This window comes from Chiloscyllium punctatum, chromosome 29 (genome assembly GCF_047496795.1).
Source record: "Chiloscyllium punctatum isolate Juve2018m chromosome 29, sChiPun1.3, whole genome shotgun sequence".
In the NCBI taxonomy this organism is placed as follows: domain Eukaryota; kingdom Metazoa; phylum Chordata; class Chondrichthyes; order Orectolobiformes; family Hemiscylliidae; genus Chiloscyllium; species Chiloscyllium punctatum.
This window is the reverse complement of record NC_092767.1, coordinates 77,456,281-77,467,789: the sequence shown is the minus strand read 5'-3', so window position 1 is coordinate 77,467,789 and position 11,509 is coordinate 77,456,281. Positions and strand designations below refer to the sequence as shown.

General features: G+C 54.0%; 1 protein-coding gene across 1 annotated transcript in view; it reads left to right on the top strand.

The window, feature by feature from the left end:
• Positions 1–10,525, top strand: part of xgb (x globin) — a 62,707-nt gene extending 52,182 nt beyond the window's left edge. Inside the window, exons 4-5 of the mRNA XM_072549539.1 lie at positions 334–414; positions 9,007–10,525. Of these exons, the coding sequence (XP_072405640.1) occupies positions 334–414; positions 9,007–9,141 (216 nt within the window). The 3' untranslated portion in view covers positions 9,142–10,525. The remainder of the gene's footprint in view (positions 1–333; positions 415–9,006) is intronic.
• The last annotated feature ends 984 nt before the right edge of the window (positions 10,526–11,509 follow it).

Sequence of the window (11,509 nt, the reverse complement as noted above, 5' to 3'; positions counted from 1 at the left end):
GTAGGGGAATCACTGTCAGACCTGGGACTACACAAGGATGGTCTGTCTCTACAGTAATTGAAGCACTGTTGTGTTTATCTGCAGTTTCTCTTGCAAAGACTGTCACCTACAGTATCTTCATTATAGTTATTTGTCCTCACATATCGTGGTGTTTTTTTAAATAAAGGCACATGCTTTCATTATTTAACTCTTGGTCTCTCAGTTTTAATTGCAAGCTGTTATCACCGGACTCTGGATGTGTCACTCAGTCTGGATTAAATGGGGCAGAAGTGCAGGCAGTTCTTCAAAGTTGCGGTCCTCCCAATACTGACGGTGTTGCATGTTTCTCTTCAGTACGTAGGAGTACAGTTCATTGCGGTGGTGAAACCGATCTTAAAAGAGAAATGGACAGCAAATGTGGAAGAAGCATGGGAGGTGAGTAGGTCAGCACCGAGTGCGGGATGTTCAGTTCCAACCGATCCATGGTCCAGTCCATCATTTCATAGAATTCCTACAGTGAAGAAACGTCCGCACTGGCCCAACACGTCCGTACTGGCCCACTGAAGAGCACCTACCCAGACTCATCCTCCTACCCTATCCCTGCACTTCCTGTGGACAATCCACCTAACCTACACATCCCTGGACACTACAGGCAATTTCCCACGGCCAATCCACTATAACCTACACATCCCTGGATGCTATGGGCAATTTCCCATGGCCAATCTATCATAACCTGTGCATCTTTAGACTGTGAGAGGAAACCTACGCAGACACGGGGAGAATGTGCAAACTCCACACAGTCACCCGAGGCTGGAATCGAACCTGGGTCCCTGGCGCTACGAGGCAGCAGTGCTAACCACTGAGCCACCGTGCCTCTGTCATCTTTATCCGGGCACTTGTGTGGTGCTTTAAAATATCGGTGAGGAAGAGAGGGGTAGGGAGAGATTGGGAAAATCAAGGATTTTTGCAGAGTGGGATCATTAAGTCTAATGGAACAAAGTCTATTTAGAAGATGGGAACAAATAGCTGAGACACTGGAATCTGAACAGAAAACAAATGCTGAAGATCACAGCAGGTCAGGCAGCATCTGTGGAGAGAGAGACAGCAAGCTAACGTATCAAGTCGAGGTCATTCCTCAGTCATCCAGATTGGAAACGTCAGCTTGCTCTCTCCATATGGGCGCTACTTGACTCACCATAATCTCCTGTGTTTGTTGTTTGCGGTTCTATGCAGACTGCCATGCCTGATTAGACCCACTTCCCTGCTTTTGCCTCAACAAGACAACGTTTTCAAATGTTTATCTGGTTTCCTTTCAGACGGTACAATTAAAACATTGCTGTCATCGTTTGAAGGCAGCACATTCTAAATTGCAGCTCCTCCCTGCACAAGAAAGTGCTGTGCACACATCTTCAAATCAATTTTGAAGTGTAATTAATATTACAACATTGGAGACGTCAAAGCCAATATGCACACAGCCAGCTCCCCTGGCCAGTAATATAATCACAACCGGAGAGCACCTTTTTAATAATGAGGCCGATTAAAAGATAAATGTCAGCTTGGTTTCTCTGTTTCAGTCTCTGCAGTGTGTGAACTGTCAATTAAACAGAAAATGTTGGGTGCGTAATAGATCAAGGATGCACTCTCCTCAAATAATCACCATCCTTCTCTCAAATAGTAGAAATTATTTTGTTCCCTTCGAAATTCGGTGTTCTTGCATTGCTCCTGATCAACGCAAGATAAAAAACATCAACACCTTGTCAGGTTTTTCTTTTCAGATGAGATCGAACAATTCAGTCAGAAATGAGCAAAAAGCTTTTAATGCCGCTTGCTATTTTCGTGAGGAGTTCCGTGCAGAAGAAATCCTTGACCTTTGACTCTTCCCAGGAAGAAACAAAGGGATTTGCCAAGGAAACTGTTTCAGCTTAATGTCCTGTTAATCCAGAGTTTGCAAATCTTCTTGAGACTGGAGGATGGTATTAGTCTGTATCCTGTGTTGATTGCAGCCTGACCACACAGTTGGAAGGGTGGCAAATTCTCAGTTTTCCAGTGAATTGCTTTGAACAGAATGCTTCGATACAAGAAACCAAATCAAACAAACAGTCAGAATTGCCAGGGGAACAGCCCTGGAACAATAGAAGTCATGCCAGGAACAGCAGCAGGCATGCCTGATGGTGAGGTGTCAATCTGATGAAGCTACCAAACAGGACTGTTTGCTTTGCCAAACAGCGTAAGCAGCAAGTGATAGAGCTCAGTGATCCCAAGACCAATGGATTAGATCTAAGCTCTGCGGTCCTGGTGGATGGTGGTGGACAATTAAACAACTCACTGGAGGAGGAGGCTCCACAAATATCCCCCACCCTCAATGAAGGAGGAGCCCAGCACATCAGGGCAAAAGATAAGGCTGAAGCTTTCACAGCAATCTTTAGTCAGGAGTGCTGAGTGGATGATCCATCTCGGTCTCCTGCAGTGGTCCCCAGCGTTACAGATACCAGTCTCCAGCAAATTCAATTCACACCACGTGATGCCAAGAGACACTGGATACTGCAAAGGCTGTGGGTCCTGACAACATTCCTGTAATAGTACAGAAGACCTGTGCTCCAGAACTTGCTGCTCCCCGAGCCAAGCTGTTCCAGTACAGTTACAACATCGGCATCTACCCGATATTGTGGAACGTTGCCCAGGTATGTCCTGTACATAAAAAGCAGGACAAATCCAACCTGACCAATTACCGCCCCATCTCCGTCATTAGTAAGGTGATGGACAGTGTCAGTAACAGAGCTATCAAGCAGCACCTGCTCGGTGACACCCAGTTTGGGATCCCCCAAGGTCACTCAGCTCCTGACCTCATTCCAGCCTTGGGTCAGACATTGATAAAAGAGCTGAATTCCAGAGGGGAGGGGAGAGGGACAGCCCGTGACATCAAGGCTGCATTCGACTGGGTGTGGCATCAAGGAGCCCCGGCAAAACTGTATCAATGGGTATTGGGGACAAACTCTCTGCTAGCCAGAATCATACCTGACACATAGGAAGATGGTTGTGGATGTTGGGGGGGGTCAGTCATCTCAGCTCCAGGACATGTCTGCAGGGGCTCCTCAGGGGAGTGTCCTCGGCCCAACCACCTTCAGCTGCTTCATCAATGACCTTCCCTCCATCAGAAGGTCAGAAATGGGGATATTTGCTGATGATTGGACAGTGTTCAGCACCATTCGCGACCCCTCAGATACTGAAACAGTCCGTGTTCAAATGCAGCAAGATCTGGACAATATCCAGGCTTGGGCTGACAAGTGGCAAGTAACATTCAGGCCACACAAATGCCAGACAATGACCATCACCAATAAAAGACACTCTAACCACCACCCCTTGACATTCAATGGCGTTACCATCACTGAATCCCCCACTACCAACATCCTGGGGGTTATCATTGACCAGAAACTCAACTGGACTCACCACATAAACACAGTGGCTCCAAGAGCAGGTCAGAGGCTGGGAATCCTGCAGCGAGTAACTCCCTTCCTGACCCCCCCAAAGCCTGTCCCACCATCTACAAGGTACAAGTCAGGAGTGTGAGGGAATACTCCCCACTTGCCCTGGATGGGGGCAGCTCCAACAACACTCAAGAAGCTCAACACCATCCAGGACAAAGCAGCCCCCACTTGATTGGCCCCACATCCACAAACACCCACTCCCTCCCCCACCGACGCTCAGTAGCTGCAGTGTGGACCATCTACAAGATGCACTGCAGAAACTCACCAAAGATCCTCAGACAGCACCTTCCAAACCCACGACCGCTTCCATCTAGAAGGACAAGGGCAGCAGATACATGGGAACACCACCCCCTGCAAGTTCCCCTCCAAGCCCCTCACCATCCCGACTGGGAAATATATCGCCGTTCCTTCAGTGTCACTGGGTCAGATTCCTGGAATTCCCTCCCTAAGGGCATTGTGGGTTAACCCACAGCAGGGGGACTGCAGCGGCTCAAGAAGGCAGCTCACCCCCACCTTCTCAAGGGGGGCAAATAGGGACAGGGTAATAAATGTTGGCCTAGCCAGTGACACCCACATCCCACAAGTGAATAAGAAAGAAGATAGTTAATCTACTTTCTGGAAGGCCTTAGAAAAGGTATCACACAGGAGGCTGCTGAATAAGCTAAGAGCACGTGGTGTTAGGGGCAAGGGACTGACATGGATAGAGGATTGGCTGACTGGCAGAGGGCAGAGAGTGGGGATAAGGGGGTCTCTTTCAGAATGGCAGCTGGTGACTAGTGGAGTTCCGCAGGGGTCAGTGTTGGATCCTCAGTATTCACGTTACGTATTAATGAAGGAACTGAGGACATTGTTGCTGAGCTTGCAGGTGACACAAAGATAGGTGGAGGGACAGGTAGTGGGTAGGGAGTGAGGAGGTTGTAGGAGAACTTGGTCAGGTTGGGAGAGTGGGCAAAGATGCTTCAGGTGAAATACAATGTGGGAAAGTGTGAGGTCTTGCACTTTGGTCGGAAGAATAGAAGGGTAGAATACTTTCTAAATGGGGAGTCCTAGTTCAGGATTTTCTCTTCAGGTTAACGTGCAGGTTCACTTGGAAGTTAAGAGTGCAAATGCAATGTTAGTATTCATTTCGAGAGGGTTAGTGTACAGGAGCAGAGATGTACTGCTGAGGCTGGATAAGGCTCTTGGTCAGAGCCTTATAGTGAACAGTTTTTGACCCCGTATCTAAGGAAGGATGTGTTGAAGAAAGTTGCCTACTTCATGAGATTAGATTACTTACAGTGTGGAAACAGGCCCTTCGGCCCAACAAGTCCACACCGACGAACAACCCACCCAGACCCATTCCCCTACATTAACCCCTTCACCTAAATCTACGGGCAATTTAGCATGGCCAATTCACCTAACCTGCAGATTTTTTTTTGGACTGTGGGAGGAAACCGGAGCACCCGAAGTAAACCCACGCAGACACGGGGAGAACGTGCAAACTCCACCACACAGGCAGTTGCCTGAGGTGGGAATTGAACCCGGGTCTCTGGTGCTGTGAGGCTGCAGTGCTAACCACTGTGCCACTGTGCCGCCTAGGGAGGTTTACAAGAATGATCCAGAGATGAAGGGCTTGTCATCTGAGGAGTGATTGAGAACTGTGGGTCCATACACAATGGAGTTTGGAAGGATGGAGTGTGGGAGAGGGGGTGGTGGATCTGATTGAAACTTACAGAATACCAAGAGGCCTGGATAGAGTGGACATGGAGAAGATGTTTCTAGTAGTGGGGAGAGACTAGTACCCCAGGGCACAGCCTCAGGGTGAAGGGATAATCTTTAGGACTGAGATGAGGAGGAATTTCTTCAGCCAGAGGGTGGGGACTCTGTGGAACTCATTGCTGCAGAGGGCTTAGTCATTGAGACCAAGTCATTGAGTGTATGTGTTTAAGACAGAGATGGATAGGTTCCTGAATAGTAAGGGGGTCAAAGGTTATGGGAAGAAGGCAGGAGAATGGGGTTGAGAAACATTCCAGCCATAATTGAATGGCAGAGCAGACTCGATGGGCTGAATGGCCTGATTTCGCTCCTATCTTACGATCTTACAGTCGGTCTAATATGCAAATTTTAATGGGGGTTTCAGACCTGCCCCACCCTAGGGTAATATCCACCGGTTTAGAAAGGAGTTTACCCAGGATTCCGTCGCTCCCAGGTGGTAAACACACAGGAAATGGCCAAACATTTTGGAATTCCTGTTTGGACAGACTCTACCCCGATTTGTTCCTGGGAATGATTCTCAGGTACTTGAATAGAAAGCTGCAGTGAGCTGAAAATGTGAGAAACCCTGGCACTCTCACAGCAGCATCAGACTGGAAACCACCAGAAACATTATCACAGAAGCACAGAGTCCTCGCAGCATTTCCACAGTTTCTCGCTCAGTGTCACGTTTCCAAAGTCAGCTCCATCTGGGACAATTCCAGCTGATGCCAAACGCCCTGAGCAGGGATGACCCCAAGACTAACACAGCAACAGCTGAGTACCCTCCCTTTCTGCAGTGTGGATGTAATCTAGCAACCCACTCTATAAACCGGAGTGAAAACATACCAACCCAAACCCCACCCTCCAGACCCTCCCACTCCCCACCCTCCTGACCCTCCCACTCCCCACCCCATACCCCCACCCTCCCACTCCCCAACCTCCTGACCCTCCCACTCCCCACCCTCCTGACCCTCCCACTCCCCACCCTCCTGACCCTCCCACTCCCCACCCCATACCCCCACCCTCCCACTCCCCACCCCATACCCCCACCCTCCCACTCCCCACCCTCCTGACCCTCCCACTCCCCCCCTACTGACCCTCCCACTCCCACCCTCCAGACCCTCCCACCCCCCCACCCTCCAGACCCTCCCACCCCCCCACCCTCCAGACCCTCCCACCCCCCCCACCCTCCAGACCCTCCCACTCCCCACCCTACTGACCCTCCCCCTCCCACTCCCACCCTCCAGACCCTCCTGATCCTCCCACTCCCCACCCTCCTGACCCTCCCACCCACCCACCCTCCAGACCCTCCCACTCCCCACCCTACTGACCCTCCCACTCCCACCCTCCAGACCCTCCCACCCCCTCACGTTCCTGACCCTCCCACCCCTCACCCTCCTGACCCTCCCACTCCCCACCCCATACCCCTACCCTCCCACTCCCCACATCCCACCCTCCAGACCCTCCCACTCCCCACCCTCCAGACCCTCCCACTCCCCACCCCCACCCTCCCACTCCCCACCCTCCAGACCCTCCCACTCCCCACCCCCACCCTCCCACTCCCCACCCTCCAGACCCTCCCACCCCCCCACCCCCACCCTTCCACTCCCCACCCTCCAGACCCTCCCACTCCCCACCCCCACCCTCCCACTCCCCACCCTCCAGACCCTCCCACCCCCCACCCCCACCCTTCCACTCCCCACCCTCCAGACTCTCCCACTCCCCATCCCACACCCACCCTCCCACTGCCCACCCCCACCCTCCAGACCCTCCCACTCTCACCCGCACCCTCCAGACACTCCCATCCCCACCTCCACCCTCCCACTCCCCACACCCACCCCTCACCCTCCAGACACTCCCATCCCCACCTCCACCCTCCAGACCCTCCCACTCCCACTGTCACCACTCACCCTCCAGACCCTCCTACTCCCCACCGCCACCCTCCAGACCCTCCTACTCCCCACCGCCACCCTCCAGACCCTCCTACTCCCCACCCCTCACCCTCCAGACACTCCCATCCCCACCTCCACCCTCCAGACCCTCCTACTCCCCACCGCCACCCTCCAGACCCTCCTACTCCCCACCCCTCACCCTCCAGACACTCCCATCCCCACCTCCACCCTCCAGACCCTCCTACTCCCCACCGCCACCCTCCAGACCCTCCCACTCCCCACCCCCACCCTCCCACTCCCCACCCTCCAGACCCTCCCACCCCCCCACCCCCACCCTTCCACTCCAGACCCTCCCACTCCCCACCCCCACCCTCCCACTCCCCACCCTCCAGACCCTCCCACCCCCCACCCCCACCCTTCCACTCCCCACCCTCCAGACTCTCCCACTCCCCATCCCACACCCACCCTACCACTGCCCACCCCCACCCTCCAGACCCTCCCACTCTCACCCGCACCCTCCAGAAACTCCCATCCCCACCTCCACCCTCCCACTCCCCACCCCACACCCCACCCTCCCACTCCCCACACCCACCCCTCACCCTCCAGACACTCCCATCCCCACCTCCACCCTCCAGACCCTCCCACTCCCACTGTCACCACTCACCCTCCAGACCCTCCTACTCCCCACCACTCACCCACCAGACCCTCCTACTCCCCACCGCCACCCTCCAGACCCTCCTACTCCCCACCGCCACCCTCCAGACACTCCCATCCCCACCTCCACCCTCCAGACCCTCCTACTCCCCACCGCCACCCTCCAGACCCTCCTACTCCCCACCCCTCACCCTCCAGACACTCCCATCCCCACCTCCACCCTCCAGACCCTCCTACTCCCCACCGCCACCCTCCAGACCCTCCCACTCCCACTGTCACCACTCACCCTCCAGACCCTCCTACTCCCCACCACTCACCCACCAGACCCTCCTACTCCCCACCGCCACCCTCCAGACCCTCCTACTCCCCACCCCTCACCCTCCAGACACTCCCATCCCCACCTCCACCCTCCAGACCCTCCTACTCCCCACCGCCACCCTCCAGACCCTCCTACTCCCCACCCCTCACCCTCCAGACACTCCCATCCCCACCGCCACCCTCCAGACCCTCCTACTCCCCACCCCTCACCCTCCAGACACTCCCATCCCCACCTCCACCCTCCAGACCCTCCTACTCCCCACCGCCACCCACCAGACCCTCCCACTCCCCGCCCCCACCCTCCAGACCCTTCCACTCCCCGTGAGGGAAGGGAAGGGGTGAGGGAAGGGGATGGAGGGGTATGAGGGACAGAAGAGGAGGGGGACTGTGAGGGAAGGGGATGGCTGGAGAGGGTGAGGATGAGGGATGGGGAGGGATGAGGAAATGGACTGTAGGGGAGGGGGAAGGAAGAGGGTGGAGGGAGAGGGAAGGGGAGGTTGGGGTGGGGGAGGTTGAGAGAGGGAGGGGGGAGGGTAATGGAGGGGGAGTGTGAGGGAAGGGGAGGCAGGGTGAGGGAAGGAGGGGAGGGTGAGGGATGAGGATGAAGAGGGAAGAGCGAGGGAAGAGGAGGGACGGGTAAGGTGAGGGAAGGGGATGGAGGGGGACAGTCAGTAAAGGAGAGGAAGGGAAAGGGGAGGGTGAGGGAGGTGGAGGAAGAGTGCGAGATAAGCAGAGGGGGTGGAGAGGGAAACGGAGGGAGAAACAGGGGTGAATGTTGGGGAGGGTGAGGGAAGGGGAGAGGGAGGGAGAAGGAGGGAAGGGGATGGAGGGGGAGAGGGAGTCAGAGGGAGGGGGAGGGGGAAGGGTGCCTGGAGGTTGTGAGGGGGAACAGAGCAGACGGTGATCACTGACTAACTGCAGCGTCTTTGCCCCCTCACCTACAGGGTCTGTTTGATTATTTAACGTGGACGATGAAGAGGGGTTACCATGACGCTGAGCAGAGCAACAACATCAACCAATCGAGTCACACAAAGCGGAGAGCTCAGTCTGGGCTGAAGGCCAATCAGAACGCGGTGTAATACCCACACTATCCCTGGGGGGGGGGGAGGTCGAGGGTCGAGGGTCGAGGGTCAAGGGTGGTCGGGGGTGTGGAGGGTAGGGAATGGGAGCGGGATGGGAGAACAATCTGAACCCCACCACTGCACATTGACTGCTCCCCCCTCTTGTTGCCACTGTGGGATCTTTCTGTGCGGCTGTTCCCCTGCAGGGAGCAGTGACCTGTTACCACTCTTTTATTTCACTCATTCACAGGAATGTGGGTGTCTCTGGTTAGGCCGAGCATTTGTTACCCCATCCCGAATTGCCAAGGGGGCAATAAAGAGTTGACCCCATTGCCATGGGTCTGGAGTCACGTGTAGGCCAGACCAGGTAAAGATGGCAGTTTCCTTCCCTGAAGGACATTAATGACCCAGAGGTCAGTCCGGGTTGATGGGTTGGAGTTCCGGAAAGGTGATTGAAGTTTACTCAGGAATCGGTGTTGCCCCACAGCGATGGAGAGAGTGACTTTTACGTTGCTATAGGAACCTGGGTGAAAATCCGCTGGTCTTGTCTACATGTGACTCCAGACACACAGCAACAATGGTGCTGGAGAAGCACAGCAGGTCAGGCAGCATCCAAGGAGCAGGAAAATCGACGAATGAAGGGCTTTTGCCCGAAAAGTTGATTCTCCTGCTCCTCGGATGCTGCCTGACCTGCTGTGCTTTTCCAGCACCACTCTGATCTAAACTCTGGGTTCCAGCATCTGCAGCCCTCACTTTTGCCTCACAGCAACAGTGCTCACTCCTAACTACCCCTCGAAATGACCTGGCAAACCATGACAGCGTGGAAAGAGGCCATTCGGCCCATCAAGTCTGCACCAACCCTCCGAAGAGCATCCCACCCAGACCTCCATCCAATCCCTATAATCCTGTATTTTCCCACGGCTAACCCACCTCGCCTGCAGATCCCTGGACACTATGGGTAATTTCCCATGGCCAATCCACCCTAACCCGCATATCTTCGGACTGTGGGAGGAAACTGGAGCACCTGGTGGAAACCTGCGCAGACACTGGGAGAACGTCCACACAGACAGTCGCCCGGGAATGGAATCGAACCCGGGTCTCTGGTGCCGCGAGTCAGCGGTGCTAACCACTGAGCCACTGTGCCACCCCTAAACCACTCTGTTCAAGGGCAGTTAGGGATGGGCGACAGATTCTGACCTCATCAGTGACACCCACAACCCACAAGAGAATCCTTTCAAAGGTTTACTGAGTCTGAGACAGACAGCACCGAGTGAGACTTCTGTGGGATTTCTGAAGGAGAAACCACTTCCTCTTTGACTGTATCATTAAAGCTTACTCCCTTTCTCTCTTATTTTGCATGATGTCTCGTGGACAAATAAAATGATCATTTCTCCACAAAGCATTGAGACTCTGAGTTCATGTAACTTGGGAAGGATGAGCAAGGCTGGCAGGACTTGCTGAATGTTTCTCAGGGGTTGGAGTAACGATGGAGTCAGAGTGGTGCCTGATAGGGACAGAAGTAGGTCATTCAGTCCCTTGGGCCTGTTTCGCCCTTCAATGAGATGAGGGCTGATCTGTGTCCTTTACACCATAATCCTCCCGTTGGCCCATATCCCATACCTTTGCTGAACAAGATTTATTTTGCTCAGGTTTAAAACTAACAATGGATTCAGCATCCACGGCTGGTTGTGGAAGAGAGTTTCAAACCTCTCCCAGCCCTTGTGTGTGGAAATGCTTCCTAATATTTCTCCTGAATGGCCTGGCCCTCATACTCAGACTGTTCTCCAGAGCTCTGGATATAGCATTGAAGCAGTCCAACGAGTCCGTTCTGGATCAAGTGTCCCCAAACTAAACCAGTCCCACTTACCTGCGTTTAACCTCTATCAAGGGATCATGGAATCCCTAAAGTGTGGAAACAGGCCTTTCAGCCCATTGAGTCCACCCAGCCCCAGCCTGCATTCCCCAAGACTAAGCCTGCATATCCTGGACACTTTAGCCTGGTCAACCCACTCTAACCTGTACATCTTTGGACTGTGGGAGGAAACCCATGCAGACACAGGGAGAATGTATAAACACCACCCAGACATTCACCCGAGGGTGGAATCGAACCTGGGTCCCTGGCGCTGTGAGGCAGCAGTGCTAACCATGGAACCACCGCTCCCGAGGCTATGGATTTTACTTGTGTTTTTTATCCCAACCTTTCCCAGTTGTGATGCTGACATTTCCTACTGTTGCAATGCCATTGAGCCACTGTGCCACCCTGTTAAATCATTCCTATTCATGCACCTATCCAAAACTCTTTTAAATGAACCTACACCCACCACTTCCTCTGGAAGTTCACTCCACACATCAACCACTCTCTGTGTGAAAACATTGCCTCTCAGGT